At 34.8% G+C, this 18,819-nt stretch overlaps 2 protein-coding genes across 3 annotated transcripts; both read left to right on the forward strand.

Moving 5' to 3' along the window:
* Nucleotides 1–4,559: 4,559 nt before the first annotated feature.
* Nucleotides 4,560–9,323, forward strand: LOC306880581 (zinc transporter ZIP1). Its single transcript, XM_079434195.1, has 4 exons — nt 4,560–4,854; nt 6,121–6,251; nt 6,345–6,650; nt 7,336–9,323. The coding sequence occupies exons 1-4, from the start codon at nt 4,731–4,733 to the stop codon at nt 7,687–7,689; spliced, it is 915 nt and encodes a 304-aa protein (XP_079290321.1). The 5' UTR covers nt 4,560–4,730; the 3' UTR covers nt 7,690–9,323.
* A 3,053-nt stretch (nt 9,324–12,376) lies between these two features.
* On the forward strand, nt 12,377–18,574 carry LOC306884982 (retinaldehyde-binding protein 1-like). 2 transcript variants are annotated; one of them, XM_079441270.1, is made up of 8 exons: nt 12,377–12,546; nt 13,414–13,443; nt 13,684–13,812; nt 13,898–14,102; nt 15,937–16,115; nt 17,121–17,279; nt 17,368–17,478; nt 17,716–18,574. In XM_079441270.1, exons 2-8 carry the CDS (start codon nt 13,435–13,437, stop codon nt 17,860–17,862), a joined length of 939 nt encoding a protein of 312 aa, XP_079297396.1. In that variant the 5' UTR covers nt 12,377–12,546; nt 13,414–13,434; the 3' UTR covers nt 17,863–18,574. The 2 variants fall into 2 exon arrangements, with proteins under 2 accessions (XP_079297396.1, XP_079297397.1); XM_079441271.1 differs by lacking the exon at nt 12,377–12,546 and adding an exon at nt 12,554–12,656.
* The last annotated feature ends 245 nt before the right edge of the window (nt 18,575–18,819 follow it).

Below are 18,819 nucleotides of genomic sequence, written 5' to 3' on the forward strand. Positions count from 1 at the left end.
AAAGGCCAAGGAACTTTAAGAGGGTATACTCTTGTATCGCAAGGCAATTTCATAGTAATTAAGATTAAAGGAGTTACAAAGGTAGGTCATTACTTTCGACTGAGGCTAAAACGGACACCGTAGATATACAATAGATATAGCACTTTCAGATAATGCTGCATAATAAACAATCAATTATATAATCATTCTTTCAAAGTCTACAGATGGAAATGTTCCAAAAATATATATAACCAAGTGATAATGACATTTATGGTGATAATGACAATTACGTCCCTTAGAATTATTTATACACTACAGTATATGTAAATATATAATATCATAGTATGTATTAATATTTTGAATAAGTTTTCATTTATAAGTCATTCATTTTAATTTTACCCATGTTATGTGATTTTGTCATTTCTATTTGTTATTTTGTATTTCTATTTAGCTTTCATTTATTATTTATTATTAAAATTGTATTATTATTTTAGTTTTAGTCATTTTAATACTTCGACTTATTTTATTCAATTAGTTGCCAAGGCAACATGTCTAATTTTCAGTTTTATAATAACACTTAGCACCAGTGTTATTCCAGTATTTTTATATACTATTAAATTATTTATTAATGTTTTGTATTAGCCTTTTCATAATTTTTATTTTCATTTTAACTTTGAATTATTTTGTTATCTGATTTTGTCGTTTTTATTAGTTTTTTTTTAATTATTTCTACTTAGCTTTTTTGTTTATTTAAATTTTAGTTTAGTTATTTAAATTCTAACTTATTTTCATTCATATAATTTCCAGGGCAACATTTCTAATTCCATTCTATTGTAGTACTTATTATAGTTTGCTTATTATTGTTTTGAATTTGAATACATTTTTTAATTATTAGGTTTTATTTTCGTTTTAGTTCAAGTTTTTGTTTTCTTATGTGCTTTTGTCATTTTATTAGGTTTTTGTTTTATATTTCTACTTTTTTATGTCAGTTTAAGTACTTCAGCTTAGACTTATTTTAATTAATTTAGTTGCCAAAGCAAGTATTCCCATCAATCATCTAATTTTTATATTTTATTTCAATTAAACCAAATGAAAAAGTTGTTTTTCCTCAAAAGATTACATAAAGCACTTTTAATCAGAATTTAATCACTATGAGCCCTATATTTTATTCTTCAATCTGACATCTCATGAGGTAATTTTCACCTGTGCCAACACTGACATAAAACGGTACCCTTGTCCTGGTGGGTATTGTTTTACTTATGTGGCAGCCAGCAGGTCACCTACAGCTGTCATAAAACAAAAGTGTCCCTAAGCCACCGTCAGCACACAATCAGGCCCTTCACTGATGTTCAAAATCATCTCGCTCTTGTCTGAGGCCTGTCTACAGCAGCTGAAACCCGAGTGGATTGAGTGAAAGGCCTAGCACAGCCTCCCCACAAGCCTTTTAATTCTGAGTTGCTGTTGCCTGCAGCGGAACAATAACTTCCTCTTGTATTATTGATGCCTGAGGGAGCGGCGGTCACTCGGCAGCATGGAGCTCAGTTGGCTGCAGGAATATTAAATGAGAAACTTTACTCCTCATGCCTCTGACTAGCTCCACTCAAATCGGGCACAGCGGTGAGCGTGTTTGTTTGCTCTGATGTGCATATGACTAAACTATGCTCAAAAATACAGTTAAGGAAAAAGTCTGACTGGATGACTGTGAATTGTATATGAAAACAGTCAAAGAAGCTCACTGACCCAATGCAGACAAACTCCAGACATGAGCCTTAGCTTAAGTCTGTCTCAACTTATAAAGGCATGTTAGACTAACCAGAGTACCAAAGCATCTGGTCCAGTGCAACATGATACTTTTACAATATTTTGCATTTCATTCCCCCCAAACTAGTGTCTTGTCAAACATATATAGGTTACATATATATTTACTCACCGAACATTTTTAGGCCCTTATTTTTACACCTCTGAATCATTCTTCTCCGTCTGGTTTGGACAATTAATTCCTGTGTACTTAAAATAATACTATGAAAAAGTATATTTTAAGAACCATATGTTCCTATTATAAGCAATCCACATGCTTATAATAGCCTATGTATTGTACTTAAGTTCCATACATTTTGTTTGCTTGGTTTCATGCAGTTGTAAGTTAAAATTTTGATGCTCAGAGAGCAATCAAAAAATTATTCAAGAAAACACATAAATGAAAGCAAGTGTATTAGGCCTCAAGAATATGTCTTATCTTTTTCTTAAGACTGTTAATACAAAACATAAGCGTTCAAATCCTTAAAAATATCACAAATAACTTAAGTTAGAATAACCTCTTGTCTTGTCTTAAATCCAAAAAGGTAGACTGTTTAATGAATTAATTGGGTTGTTGCAATTATTAAACAGGGCAGCATAACATATAATACTATGAATTGTTATCAGCAAGTAAATTCTCTTGTGACAGCTAATGTCATTAAACTAAAACATCTCTCACACTTTACAATAAAAATGCTACTTAAGTTAATATATTTAGCAATGACAAAGCAATCAAATTGGTTGAATAGTTAACAATCAGACAACTACAAACCCTGTTAATTAATATCTAAGAAATGTTTAATGTTAAGAAAATATTTGAGAAGGTGAGGATTAACGACACGCACGATTTTATAAGAATTACACTTAAGAACATTGTTACAAACTTCAGAATCTTGAAAACTACAAAGCGACGACGCAGCTTGGCCTGTTTTTGCTTTTATACAACAGCTACATAAACGATAGTTAAGTTAATGTTAAGCAACTTAGCCTATTTGAGACTTTTTTTCTGTTTTTGTGCGAAAATATAGGTTAGTTTCAAACAAAGCCGGAGAACCATTGCAACACACTGTGTGGTATTTCGTTTCTGAATGATTCAGTGGTGTCTTTGAACAATTCGATTCAAGGAATGATTCAGTGATTCATACATGAAGTTCCATTTTTGGATAGAACAACATTAACGAACCGTTTAAATGATCTCACTGTTCTTAAACGAATCAATCAACGGTTTCTGAACAAATCGGTTGAATGACTCACTCGTAAAAACAGTCACTTGTCGCCACCTACTGGTGTGTCGATGTAAAACGCTGTAAAAAAAGTTTTTAATTGTGATGTTGCTAAAAGGAACATTATTTTGTGTATTTGGTGTGATGCAATGTGTTTACGTGGTTTGAGGTTCAAAAAAACATTATTTTCCACATACTGTACATATTTGCTCCTCTATGCTTTGCCTTTCTGAAACGTGCCGATTTTTACTAAACTCATCATTCTGCGAAGCGAGGTGTGCTCTGATTGGCCAAGCTATCCAGTGCCTTGTGATTGGCCGAATACCTCAAGCATGAGATGGAAATTATACGCCCTTTACAATGTTGTGATGCGTGTCCCGGCGCGACGAGACAAAAACAATAAAACCTAATATAAAGGAGGCATTTGTTCCATCCAGTGGGGACATAATTACTGATTATAATGACTTATACTGTGTTTTTACACGCCGCGTTGCATCGTGCGGCGTAAACAACACCATGTCTGCATTTGTGATCGTAGAAACGCCAAACAAGCACTGTTCACAACTCGCGTTTGAATTGTCAAATTCTTTAAATATCGAACGTCCTTGCGACATTGGAATTGCCCCACTTTATAGTGTTCACAGCCATTCATGGTGTTAACATTGTTACATTGTAGGCTACTCTTCCAGGTTCAGGAAATAGTCCTCCGTAAAATGCGCTGCACACACTCTGATATTTGGTTTGAACTGTTCTAGTGTTGTAAATATAACTTAACCACTGATTTCTAGTTGTCTCCTCTTTTGGAAGCCCAAACAAAGTACTTCATTGCGTATACGTTTGGGCGGTGTTATGCAAATCTCCCCACATCGTGACATAGACATGTGGGGGCGTGTTTGAATGAGCCGTTTAAGGAGGGCGTGGACAAGTCTTAACTTTTATATATCTCTTTGGGTTTGAGACTTTAATCTTTGCAACTTTACAGATCTTATACATGCACAAACAGCTTGTAACACTCCAAAGACAAAGGAAAACATGAAGTTGCATCATATGACCCCTTTAATATCGACATGAGGATGGGAAAGGCCAGGAGTAAAAGACAAAGAATAAAATATTAAAAGTATGCTACTATTGAAAGAACAGTGTAACTCAACTAGGCTTCACAGAAACTCATCAAGTAAAATAAATAAATAAAACAGAAACCAAGCACTGACAATTCTACATTTTACAACAGTGTTGATATGACTAGGTTTTTTCCATCAGTCATGTGTGGATAGTTACATGTGCACCAATTTGTCATATCAATATCTTCGATAAAATAAAATCTGGACATTTTTGCTGTTTTTGTTTGCAGTCTAAGCATTGAACTGAATGAAGCAGAATTAACTGCATTGAATTAACATGATCTGAAAAAGGAGGCGCTCAGTGGCTCAAAAATACAAAATAGACTCTTTAAAAACGTCCAGATATTTTATTCTAGACATTAGTCTATTAATAATCACACTTTGTTTCAAAAATATTAAGTTAAATGCCAAGTTTGTGCATCAAGCCGGAAGTAGCGTCAGACGTCAGAGCGTAAGGGGCGGAGCGAACGCCTGACAAACATGCCGTCGCTCGATAAACCTGATCAGAATGAACCTCTAAACGATCATAAACTTCTAATCATGGGGTTCATCTCTCAAAGACATTTACATGTATTGTACTAATCAGTGTTACATCTAGTTTCATGTGTTTATGTCCGCGATGGATTACCTGCTGCAGGTGAAAGTTGGTGCTCTGGTCGGGCTGCTGATCCTAACTCTGTTTTTTGGTTTTATCCCAGCGCGGATGAAATGGTTTCAAGTCTCTAGTGGAACAGGTAAATTATAATTTACGTTTTTTATGGTGGTAATTGATTTTTACTGTACTATACATGCTATTTTCTTTCATCTGTCGCCTCTTCCCAGCCTAAACATGTTTATCTATTGTTATGTATATATTATTATGTCGTGCATCTGCTGCTTATTTATGTGTGTTTACGAATGTATATGTGTACCACACATAAGGAATTTGCCCAGTTTTGGCTTCATACAAGTACAAACACATGAGAGTCAGCTGACAAGGACGGCTAGAGGATTTTTTAAAAAAAAACATGCATTTTATTCACAGATGGATATCAGGGTGGAAACTGGATTTTTGAACATGCTGAAACAAGCCAAAAACCTCTGCTAAACATGAATTATGACCACAACGATCAGAAACAACCTAAGGATTTTATGAATGATCAAATATATGTATGCTTTTGATCGCAGTCTTCACCTTAGACACAGATTGATGTCACAAATATGTGACCCAGGACCACAAAACCAGTCATAAGTGTCATTTTTTTCTAAATTGATATTTCTACATCACCTGAAAGCTGAATAAATGAGCTTTCCATCGATGTATGGTTTGTTAGGACAATATTTTGCCGAGATACAACTATTTGAAAATCTGGAATCTGAGGGTGCAAAAAAATCTAAATATTGAGAAAATCACCTTTAAAGTTGTTCAAATGAAGTTCTTAGCAATGCATATTACTAATCAAACATTAAGTTTTAATATATTTACAGTAGGAAATTTACTAAATATCTTCATGGGACATGATCTTTACTTAATATCCTAATGATTTTTGGCATAAAAGAAAAATGGATAATTTTGACCCATACAATGTATTTTTGGCTATTGCTACAAATATACCCGTGCAACTTAAGACTGGTTTTGTGCTCCAGGGTCACATATTTGCTTGTGAAACCAGAATAGGATGTGGATTTCACACGGTTATCAGATTTTCAGTTGAGCTCAATGTCATCAGTGCTTTTTAGATAGATCATTTTTAAATTGTAGGGCTCTGCTTTATCACGTGGCTTATTTCAATTACAGTTATACCAAATACTTTAAGTTGTGGCATGGGTAAATAAAATGCTTATGCATTGCTCAGTTATGATGAGTTTTTAATACTTTTTCGGGCATCTGATTATAATCCCCTCTGACAAAACTTTTTACTTTGGCTGATTAGCTAACAGGAGTGATTAGAGAAAGACATCAATCAACAGCACCATTAATCAATGCAACGGGACTTTGATTTGTTTTTCTTTGTCTCCAGCGACCCACAGGGCCGTGCTGAGTTTTGTGAGCTGCTTCGCGGGTGGCGTCTTCCTATCAGCCTGTTTGTTAGATATCATCCCAGATTACCTTTCCGACATTCATGATGAGCTACAAAAACAAGGCCTTGATGTGAGCTCATCAAATATTGGAATTGCTCTGTTAAATGCAGTTTGTTCCTGCAATTCCTGTTTGTTTCTAATGCCACTTCTCCTCATCTTCCAGGAAGGCTTCCCGCTTGCAGAGTTCATCATGGCGTGTGGCTTCTTCACAGTCTTGATCTTGGAAAAGATAGTTATGAGTTGCACAGAGGGCCACAGAAATGAGGAGACGGCTCCTCTTTTAGCTCCCGCAGGTAACGGACATGCCCATGGACATCACTCGCTGAACGATCTGGAGGGGAGCGGTCACCACGTCCACGTGGATTTTCACGCGCACTCGTCCTTCCGCTCCTTCATGCTCTTTCTGTCTCTCTCTCTCCACTCGGTGTTTGAGGGTTTGGCCATTGGCTTGCAGACCACAGACACCAAGGTGATTTATTGAGTTTTGTTTTGTTTGACAGTTGAGTCACTGCTGACCTTGTTAGAAACCTGATAAAGTTTTGGGTTCAAAGGTTTACAGTTTGGTTTGGCATCGTGATTCAAATCATGCTGATTATGTTGGCTTTTATCCTGTGATTGCCAAAACACCTTAAAAATGTTAAAGGGATAGTTCACCCAAAAATGAACATTTTCATTATTTACTCACCCTCATGTAGTTCCAAACCTGTTTCTTCTGTGGAACACAAAAGAAGATATTAATGTAAAGTCAGTTTTAATAACAGAAGATAGGGCTGCACAATTAAAATCAATCTAAATCTAATTACGAGATAAGAAGCATCAAAGTTTGATTTCAACCATTAATTTTTACGATGATTATAATCTTTGACATGGCCTTACTCGGTCAATATTAAAGATATAAAGCTAACATTTTCACAGAATGCTCTTTAGCTTATGAAGGATGATTTTACGTGGAAAACAGTAAATCACAAAAATGACTTTAGCTGGGCTTTCACAGAGAGGGTCAAATATTTTCTTTTTTTGTTTAAAAAACCGCTATGCTTGTTTGTAGAGCTGCACAATTTGGCCACAATTTTGTGATTATATATCAATGTGACTATAAAATAATTAGCAACAATATTATTACTAAAACGTTTTTTTTTACAAAATGTGCTCAGGTGTTGGAGATCTGCATCGCTATCCTGGTGCACAAGAGCATCATCGTCTTCAGTCTGTCGGTGAAGCTGGTTCAGAGCGCGGTCAGGCCCCTGTGGGTGGCACTCTACGTGGCCATTTTCGCTGTGATGTCTCCTCTCGGCATTGGCATCGGCATCATTGTGATCGAGGCTCAGCTGGAGGCTGGTGCTTTCATCCAGGCGGTGCTGGAGGGGCTGGCGGCCGGGACGTTTGTCTACATCACCTTCCTAGAGATCCTTCCCCATGAACTGAACTCCCCTGAGCGGCCTCTGCTCAAAGTGTTCTTCCTCCTGTGTGGTTTCTCTGTAATGGCTGGACTCAGTTTCCTGGGCTGAAAAATACTTTTCATTTTTTCGTGCCTCGTGGCCAGAAAACAGGAGCCTGGAAGAAATCGCACTGAGTGAACCTTCACAAACTGCATGTGATTTCAAGAAAACGAAAGGCTCAGTTTGCTTGTTTTGTTTTTTTAGAGGAACTGATATTTACAAGCACAAAGATGCTATGTCTTTAAAAACTTATGATCATTTATCAGTTTTAAATGAGGAAAAAATTTTTTTTTCCTCAGCACTGAGAAACAAGAGAATCTGACAGGCAAATGGAGACTTTCAGGTTTTTTTTTACTTGAACTTGTTTTAGCTTTTTTAAACTAGTCATATGTTATCAATGAAATTGTTTCCATGCCACTTTTGCGTTTCCTCTTTGCCATGCATAACACTATCCATAAACCACCAGCTGTCTGACTGATTTTAAATTTGTATGAATTTTTAAATCAGTTTTATTAATTCTTCTTCTTTATACATTATGAACACTGATTGCAATATTTCTGTGTTACATACAGTTATTCAGTATTGGTTTTCTCCTTTTATGTGCTATATTTCCTGTACATTTACATAAAGTTGATGGGCAGCCAAATGTTTTGATTGCACAAGTTGGATTTACAGATTTCGCAGTAAAATAAGACAAAATGTGTATAACTAGTATTGTATTTCTTAAAGACCACGTGTATATGTTCCATAATGAAATCATGATTATGCAACATATTAAAGCAATATAAATATATTTTAATTTCAGACTAATGGAAACAGCACACAGTTTTAGTTGAGAGAGATTTTTGTGCCTTTATTTGAAAGAAAACTAGCAAATAGCTTGTTACTGATTCACGTGCTCAAAAGCCTTTTACTAAACACTTGCACTAAATCCTTTCAAAGTTAATGTTTAAATGTATTAAGAGACATTACTGAACTTAATTTAGTTTGCTTTCTGTTTCAATATGCTCTGTCTGGGGTGGTAAAAACCAAAGTGATTTTGATATGAAACATTGTTCAAACTCGACTTTATCTTGCAGTACCACATTTAGCCTCTAGATGTCAGGCTTGACTGTTTTTGCAGTGTGTGAATTTTCAGTATAGAGTTGCTAGATGAGATGTTGCTGCACACAATCATAGCACAGTGCATTAGAAAATGTATCCCACAATGCATTGTGCTCAAACTTCCTTTTCCAGTGTAATATTACCATCTCTCTATGTTCATTTAAACAAGCTGCCCTGGCATTTGTACACAAATGCAACATTTTTATATTCCAGATGATACCTGGACACCACTCACTGAATTATAATTGAATTAAGTCCATCTCACTACTGTTTACAGCATACATGTTATTATTTTAATAAGAAATGTGCATGGTTGTATAATGCTTACTGGCTCACTGGAATGAGAACTGACAGTATTGTTCTGCTTTTTTGTTTCCATGTTTTATTTAGATATTTGATCTATTATTATTATTATTATCTGGATTTCATACTATTCTCATGAGGGCTGTTGCTTTTCTTTCTGTAACTGAAAGGGTTATTATTACTGTTAACTAAAACTAACATTAAAATAAAACATTTTTGTCAACCAACATAAATGTTAACTGAAATAAAAGAAAATATGAACTTGTAATAAAACTAATAACACATTTTATTTTCGCTGGTTGTCAAGGCATCATTTTCATTTAGTTTAACTTGAAGTAAAACAACTAAATGAATAATTGCTAAATTATTAAAATGATTATTTAGAATTGCTAAAACTTTCAAATTAAAATGGAAAATATAAAACAATCTTAAAATATAAATAAAACTAATAATATATCAATGATACTAAAATAAGACTGTTTGAAAATTTGTACAAAAAATAGTTTACAAATGTGACCCTGGGCCACAAAACCAGTCTTAAGTCGCTGGGGTATATTTGTAGCAATAGCCAAAAATACATTATATGGGTCAAAATTATCGATTTTTCTTTTATGCCAAAAATCATTAGGATATTAAGTAAAGATCATGTTCCATGAAGATATTTAGTGAATTTCCTACCGTAAATATATCAAAACTTCATTTTTGATTAATAATATGCATTGCTAAGGACTTCATTTGAACAACTTTAAAGGTGATTTTCTCAATATTTTGATTTTTTTGCACCCTCAGATTCCAGATTTTCAAATAGTTGTATCTCAGCCAAATATTGTCCGATCCTAACAAACCATACATTAATGGAAAGATTATTATTCGTATAAATCTCAATTTCGAAAAATTTACACATGACTGTTTTGTGGTGCTGGGTCACAAATGATAAATGAAAGAGAATCAGTCTAATTTTTTTTTTTTTTTTTTTTTTTTTTTTAGAAAATACAGAAATTAACACACACACAAAAAGAGTAACTAGTGATTTTTCATGACCTGATTTTATAAATGACAGAAAAAAGAAAAGCAATGGCTGCATCATGTCAGTCCAGCCCTCTGTGCAGTGGCCCTAAAAAGTGGATTGGGTACTTACATTTTTTGAATGAACAGCATTAAGTGTGGCCTACGTGTCAAATACTTTTGGGGCCACTGTATCTTCAAAAAGAATCATAGAATAAAGCGGTAACAGTCCAGCGCTAATGAGTGAATGCTCTGCAGTGAGGAGCTACTCTGCAGACAATGAGGGCCGCTCATTTTGTGTCTGTGCAGCAGAGCAGCAGGATTTGTGACGGACTCGTACAAGAACTGTTTCTCCTCTGCTCATTATCGGCATTTTGCTCACATGCCTGAATGGATGGCATCTTTGCAGACCTATCGCCTGTCCTACATTCACCCCGCCGCCAAGAAAACCCCATTCACACCGAAGCCTCGGCTGAATCGTTAGCATGCATTATAATTATGAATGAAACGAGCGCGAGCAGGACCTCAATTTTGTAAATGGCATTTAGATCGTTGGATTATCATTTACTTTTTCATAATGTATTTTTAGGTGCATGACCAAAACTTTAATTACAAAAAGTGCTTGCTGCATAACAGAGGGTTTAAAGAGGGAACCACGCTACATCAAGGATTGCCGAGAGAGGATTATATAAAGTGTAAACCCCAGTACAAAATGCGTTTAGTGTTATTGTGAAACTTATTTAGTCTTATGATTAGTCTTTCAGATCACAATCCGTCTGTGTGATTGATTTGGGCTGCCAATGTTTTGAGGCAATCATGAGCTGTTATTTTGAACTTGTGTTATTTTTGCATCTTGTAGGCTATCTGTTGCTCTATTCTAGTCTGTGACTAAATCAAAGCAGAGATTTGAGGCTTTTTAATCCAGATCACCAGAATAAAATCTTTACCTAGAGGAGGTGAGGTCGGGAGAGACGCTCTGAGGATTTTAGCTTCCATCTTGCTCCTTACATTGACATTTTAAGCACCAACTGCATCTGTTGAGCACTTCTAGTTGCCCAAAACACTCTCGTTTTTGCTACATTTCACCAACTTTACAGGAGAGCCAAAACAAAAATTTGACCATAGTTTGATTTTTGGGTACTGATTTTTATTGTTTATAATACAAATTTGTACACTCATGGATGACAGAACTTTTGCCAGTAGAAAAAGCTCATTAAGAGCTTTCATTTGATGTGTATATCTCCATTTCACCAACAATGTCACTTACGCCCTTCTGGTTCTCAACCCTCGATATATATATATATACATTTTTTTTTTACCTGCTGAAAAGATCACAATGTCTCTAATCAGTATACTATATGTAGCAAATTTGTTATATTGCTAATATATGCTAGTAAGCTATTCTTTATGAACATCACCATTGGTATAGGCATGACAAATGAAGCGTGACAGAGAACATGTTCATTTCTCATCAAGCACAACATCACTGCTCTCTGTAGTTCTGCGCATCGTCATTCAGCGGACAGAAGCGTCTGTATTAAGAGCTTATGTAATTCTAGAAGTCACTAGAACAAATTACTTCATCTTATTATTATTCCAGGAAGGCAAGGCTGGATGGGACTGTAGGCCTACACAGCATACGTGACTGACAGCAACCACATAGCAACATGCTAAGAACCATGTATAACATCCTAGCAACCAAAATAGCAATCCTGCAACAAAAAAAAAAAAATCCTACTCAGTATCTTTGTCTTGTTTGTCATTATTCTTCAACCAAGATACACTTACTTGAAAAGCAAAATTACAAAAGAAAAAAAAAACACATGTATATGAAGAGTGAAGTGCCATCTGATTTTTTTTTCTAAAATGAGTATTTTTATCAGGCTCCTATATTTATGTTCAGTTATTTCACTTTAATTGCATAGAAAAGGACCTATACATTGCCAATAAAGTGAAATTACTGAAACTAAACAGGAGTGTGATAAAAATCATTTTAGATGATCATTTCAGCACTTAGAGACTTTTGCATCTGAACTCTTCATATATCTCAGTGGGGAAAGAAAAATAATCTTGTTAATATAATAATCTTTTTGTTTTGTTTTTTGCCCCACTGACAGATATTTTTAAAGATATTAGTAAATATACATTCAAATAGCTAGAAAAGTAACCTGAATTCACTTTTTTTTTTTATCACGTGTGACTACATGAAATACTGGTCTGTTCTGCATTATACAATGTTTCTTATTTATTAATAAAATTTACCATACAAAAATCGGCATACTATTTTTCTGATCTCAACACAATCATAAACTGAATTACATACAAAACAAAGCAAAAATCACACACTCTTTTTTGGTGCTGTTTTAGTTGGTTGTGTTCAGTCCCTCCCCTGGTGGATGTTTATTATGTAGATGGGATGAATGTGTTGTGAGTTATGGGGTGTGACAGGTTAATCTGCCTGCACCCCTCGTCTCCAGCCTCCAGCCCTGCACTTCTCAGTCTCCCTCGGCTGAGGTAAGTCACAGCCTCTGAGGCTTAATAATGCTCAATGCTTGCTCTGTTTTAAAGCTGACAGTTGACTAAAGCTGACTAAAGGCTAAGAGGATGCTGGGACTGGATTCAGGGTACACTGACTGATACTTGAAAAAAGCTTTTAGTTGAATACAGATCTTTAGCTTTATCGAATAGTATTTCAGCTGATTATTGTTATTGTCTCAGAGGAAAATCACAGTGTTTATACGGTTTCTCCTTAAACAGGCAACTTGCTTGATGATATTAATAATATCTGAACCCATCAAATTTAATGATGTGTCAGTTTTCTGTATTATGTAATATTATTGTTGTGCTTATAATCCTAGAACATGTACATTTTTAAACTGTATTTAAAGTTTTCTCAGTCATGTCATGTAAACAAAGTATTATTTTATCTATCTATCCATCCATCCATCCATCTAAAATGTACAAACTTAGAGGCTTTTTAAACTAAATATTGTCAAGCCAGTGTTCACTTGAGAATAAAGTATTTACATTTGCAGGTAAAATCTTGTTAAATAATTATTTATCATAATTAATTATATAATGCATCAGTGAATCCTGGAATGTTCTGTTTTTATTTATATCAAGTTTAACATAGACTAAAACGGCAAAATTAACTAAAGTAAATAATTTAATATAAATGATGCACGTTGAACAATAATCTTCAGAATGACCTTTCTCAGATTAATACAGTATTTTGTTTTATTTTTACAAGGAAAATAATCTACATGCAATTTACTGTGTTATCATTTATTTGATTCAGAATATATTACAACTAATATTATGATTAAATTTAAATATAGAGAGTGAGATACGATTTCTTTCTTCTTTTTTGTTTCCATTCAGCCACTGGAGGATCTCAGCATCATGGCTGCTGTAAGTAACTTTTCTTTCAGCTTCCATAATGAGCTCTATTGTTAAATGCAGTCGGTGGGATGAACTAATCTCTTGTTTCTCAAGGTGTTCTGGTAGGTCATGTGATGGGGATTATTCACTGGTTTACTGAGAGTTGGGGGTCTCCACAGTAGACACGGGATTAGTTCTCTTTAAACCCTCTTGTCTGTGATTCTGTCAAGCATGGCACACAATGTGTCCTTTTCATTTTCATCCCATTAGACTGGAACATTTCGCATGGTGTCCGAGGAGGAGCAGGCGTTGCGCGCTAAACTCGAACATTTGAGCGTTAAGGACCACGGGCCGGTTTACGGACCCTCTAAGAAACTGCCAGATCACACAAAACAGAAGGTATCACTATATTACACCCTGCTATAAACCCTATAAAATATCTTTTAGTCACACATACATGTAAATTCACCTTCCTCCCTCAAAGGCTAAAGATGAACTGAATGAAACAGAGGAGAGGAAAGTGTCTTCTATAAAGGAATTGCGGGCCATGATAAAAGAAAAGGCAAGCGAAGGAGACGATCTGGCCAAAGCTGTGCAAGAAAAATTCGAGAACGAACCAGATTCCCTTCTTCTGAGATTCATACGTGCCAGAAAGTTTGATGTGACAAGAGCACACGAGCTTATGAAAGGTAAAGCGTTTTATTAAATAAATTTATGACGCAGCCTCATTGTTTTTCTGCTAGGCCGTGTCATTGCGGTCATCTAAACATGCTTTTGTCTTCATCTATGCATCCTCAGGGACAGGGAGAAATTCTCTGCTTTAATTGGGGCTCTCTCAAAACTTTCAAAGAGAGCCTTTGTGCAGAAATAGGGCAGGTTCTTGTTCTCTGAGAACAGGCAGACAGGCTGGGCTTTGATGTTCGGTGTGTTTCACACACACTGACATTTCTAATACACATGCACGGCCCACAGAAACATGACAAACACACTCGCACAACACATGACTGAACCTTTCAATGCATGAGAACCAGGACGAAATACTGCAAAAGACCAAAGCTGCATTCAATCGGCAAATGACAAGAAACAGTATTGCCATAGAAAATGTTCATGCTTGTAATGCAGAAGTTATTGCTCAAAGATTGCTCTTTCATAGCTCCTGAAAATCCTTTTGTAAAATAGACAGAAAATGAACCCTGTAAAGCCTGCACTGCAAAAATTACCATGATTTTAATGGTAAAAAACTGTGAAAATGCTACAGTAAAAACCTGTTAAATGGTTAACGGTAAGTTCCTGTAAAATTTACAGGGAAAACCCGTGAACTGTTCCCAGAATTCCCTGCGTTTGAATTTCAGGTTTTTTCTTATCGGTTATGTTTATTAGGGTTGTATGTTACATCTAATGTTGTTAAATTAATGTTTATTGCATATTTCAGTTTAATGAGTCTCACCATGATGGTGTTTAATGTTTGTGTGAATGACACTGTGCACCTTCTATATATGTTATTATTTAAAAGCTTCTTGTGATGGGCTTTGGTTCATCATGTGACTTTCTCATCACCACCTGCTTTTGGTTATCAGTGTATTTCAAAGGTACAAAACAGATTTCAGTACTTCAATAGGTTAGTATATTAACATTATATCAGTAAATGAAATTACAGTATTTAACTGTAAATTTAAGTTAAAATATTAAAACCTAAAATGTTACCGTATTTTATTACGATAGAATTCCAGCAACCACAGCTGCCGTTTTTTACCGTAAATTTTACGGATTTTTTTTTTACAGTGTGCTTTATCATATTTGATTTCTATAAGGCCTCTTAAAAACCTGTTCTGCTACTTAAAAGCCTTTTAGTATTGATCTAAAACTCATGGTTCATGTGTCATTTTGCTGTGTCTTTTTACTGATTTGTATACAGAAACGTAAGAATAACTTTTATATTGTTAGTGATATGTTAAGATGAGCACTTACTGGACTGAAGCAGCTTAGGAGTATTTGTTTATCCATACATCAGTTCATGTTAAAATGTGAGTATTGAATATGATTATCAGGCTTTTGGGGAGTGTTTTGTGTTCATATCTCAATCATCATTGCATTGTACTGCATTATGTTTTGTCCCACAATAAAAACTTTGATCATAAACCTAAGCATTATATACTTTAGGGAAATATAGAGTGACTTCTGATATTTATTTGCATTTTGTGTAAGTAGTCTGCTGTACTGTTAGATGTAAGTTCTCACTGATTTACATTACAAGCTATCAGAATTTCATCTTACTTTTTGGCCACATAAATAACAGCGTCTGCACCAAATTGCATATTTTTGCTCAATTTGAACTCTATATTCTCACTATGTCATTTTATATGAGTCATAAAAGCCTGATTGATATCTTGGCAAATGTGAGAAAGGTTTGAGACATCACTGAGATCTCTTCTTAATGGGGATTCACTTTTATAATGCCATAAACAAGCTAATTTTCAGTTACATTCTACAGATGGTGAATAGTCTTGTTTTTCTCTCTGACAGGTTATGTGCGTTTTAGGCGAGACTATCCGGAGCTGTTTGAGAATTTAACTCCGGAGGCTGTGCGCAGCACCATCGAAGCCGGTTACCCTCGAATCCTCTCCACCAGAGACAAGTACGGCCGAGTGGTGCTGCTCTTCAACATCAACAACTGGGATCTGGAGGAGGTCACTTTTGATGAAGTATGTGTGCTATTTATTAAAGCCTAATTTACCAAAATACAGCTCTTTATACTATTGCTGAAAAAATATTTTGATATTGATATTATGAGAATAATATTAATAATGTATCTATCTATCTATCTATCTATCTATCTATCTATCTATCTATCTATCTATCTTAATGAACATGACTAAATAATAGCTAAAATGTTGAGAGTGTACTAATCAATAAACATTTTAATTATTTGCATATAATTTTATGACATTTTGGCTTGTCTGAAAAGTCATTTTTTCATGAATTCAGGTAAACTGGGCCACTTTGTGCAAGTGAGATAAGTGACAAGAAGTGACCCAGTTTACTTGAATTCACCCTGCATATTTTTTTTTTATAAGATGAAAATACAAGACTGGACATTTTATACAAGGCAAAGCATATCTGGGGGTCATTGCAGAGTTCATTATTGTATTTAATCAATTTTATGATTTTCAGATTTTAGATTGTAATGCTAAACTTACTAACAGAGCTAATAAAAAGAAAAGGAGTCTTGCTGTTTATTGAAGACACTTTCTGAAAGCCTTGTGATACAACAGAGAAACTGCTGAAAATGAAATTTCATTTTCTAAAAAGAAATGTGTTTCTTTACAATGGCGTTGTCATTGATATACTATACTTGTATTAATATTTTGACATTTTATTTTGCTTAATTTTAGTTAGTTTGAGTAATTTTGTTGTCGTTTTTTAAGTCTATATAGCTCTATTTGTTTTGTTTTTTTTCAGTTTTAGCTATTTTTTTAGTATTTTAAGCTAAACTAAAAATGAGAAATTATGCCTTGGCAGCTGAAATAAAACATCACAATAATATTTTATTTTCTTTATTTCAATATTTTCAGTTAACATTTATTTTATAGGTCATATAGGTTTTTTTTTAACAAGTAACCAAAATATTTTTATATTTAACTTTTTAATGGTTGTAGTTGTAGCTAACAAAAATAAGCTGTCTCAAACACAAATGTGTCTTTTCACAGACTCTGCGTGCCTACTGCGTAATCCTTGAGAGACTTCTAGAAAACGAAGAGACCCAAATCAACGGCTTTGTCCTCATTGAGAACTTCAAGGGCTTCACGATGCAGCACGCGTCCGGCATCAAACACATCGAGCTGAAGAAGATGGTGGACATGCTGCAGGTAAACGCCTTATATTGCCTTCAGTCCACAACCTCATATATCATATAGCACTGGATCACATAAAGCTTGTGTGGTCTGTACGATACAGGACTCTTTCCCGGCCCGATTCAAGGCGGTGCATGTGATCCACCAGCCCTGGTACTTCACAACCACCTATAACGTGGTGAAGCCCTTCATGAAGAGCAAACTGCTGGAGAGGGTGAGTGTTCAAGTGGATGTGGGGGAAAAGGGTTGAAGATGTTCACTATTCTGGCAAATGGGTTCAAAAGGAGAACAAAAGATGCATGAAGCAATTATTTCCACTTTGGAAATTTGCATACAGGAATGCACACTCACTAAACCATTTAATTCTACCATTTTAATATCACTTGACTAATCTTATGTGCACTTATGAAAATGTGTTTAAATGAGAAATTCGAACCGGTTTTTCTACTAGGTTTTTGTTCATGGTGACGAGCTGGATGGCTACTTCAGGGACTTTGGTACTGAAACCCTTCCTCCGGATTTCGATGGGACGGGTCCCAACTGTGACGGCAAAGAGACGGCGATCAAGCTGTTTGGATCTGAAGATACAGCCCTTTAAACAACCCAAGCCAACAGCATAACACTGTGACCGTTTGTTTGTTTTATATATGGTTAAGATGTTTTATAGAAACTATGAAGGAAGTTATTAGAGTACTTTTAACCACTGTATTGCAATAAAAGTATAAGAGGGTAACAGGTCCTGTTAATAGATGCACTGTTGGGATGATACATTATTACACATCTCACTGGCCAATACATGAAATGTCTAGACTTGTCTAGATTGGTTTTAAACAGAGAAACTTTAAGTGTCTTTTATTCTTTGCCTTGAAAACGTTGGCCTGAAAGTTTTGTATTAATTGTGTGTAGAAAATAAGTTTAATAATAAGAATTAAATGCATAAACTTGATTACAAGCCTTGACCAAGAAATAATACGCTTGTTACTTTGTTTTAGAGCTTGTCGTATTAAGTAGATATAATGCTGTGGTTAGTGTGGTTAACCCGTGTTGGTTCTTCTAGACCCAGAGCTTTAGTGTCAATTCTAATTGACATTTTCAATAAAGTGGACAAAATGTTGAGTGTTTTGTACATCTGATATCATGTGAAAATGTACCAAAAGCGTTAACATACTACTAATAGACAATACACACCACTGTTCAAATGTTTGGTATCAAAGTAAAAAATAAAAAAAAATAAAAAGTGTTCTTATTCAGCATGGATGCCGTTGGAAGAAATTAAATTGCTAAGAAAAATGACAGTAAGATGTAGAATTAAAAAAAATCTAATTAAAAACAATGCTGTTTTTGAGCTTTCTGTTAATAAGAAAATCCTGAAAAAAGTTTCCATTAAAATATTAAGATGCTAAATTAATAATAAACGTTACTTGAGCGGCAAATCAGCATATCAGAATGATTTCTGAAGGATCATGAAACTGAAAGACTGGTGTAATGATGCTGAAAATTCAGCATTGCCAAAGGAATAAATTATATTCAAATAGAAATTTGTAATATTCCACAA

The sequence above is a fragment of the Barbus barbus genome (genome assembly GCF_936440315.1).
Source record: "Barbus barbus genome assembly, chromosome: 2".
Classification (NCBI taxonomy): Eukaryota; Metazoa; Chordata; class Actinopteri; order Cypriniformes; family Cyprinidae; genus Barbus; species Barbus barbus.

Excerpts from the sequence above, each read along its gene's own strand:
- LOC306880581 (XM_079434195.1), top strand. The coding sequence starts at position 4,731 with ATGTCCGCGATGGATTACCTGCTGCAGGTGAAAGTTGGTGCTCTGGTC. Across the intron at positions 4,855-6,120 it reads TCAAGTCTCTAGTGGAACAG|CGACCCACAGGGCCGTGCTG; the intron begins GTAAATTATAAT and ends CTTTGTCTCCAG. Across the intron at positions 6,651-7,335 it reads TGCAGACCACAGACACCAAG|GTGTTGGAGATCTGCATCGC; the intron begins GTGATTTATTGA and ends AAATGTGCTCAG.
- LOC306884982 (XM_079441270.1), top strand. Across the intron at positions 14,103-15,936 it reads AGCACACGAGCTTATGAAAG|GTTATGTGCGTTTTAGGCGA; the intron begins GTAAAGCGTTTT and ends TCTCTCTGACAG. Across the intron at positions 16,116-17,120 it reads AGGAGGTCACTTTTGATGAA|ACTCTGCGTGCCTACTGCGT; the intron begins GTATGTGTGCTA and ends GTCTTTTCACAG.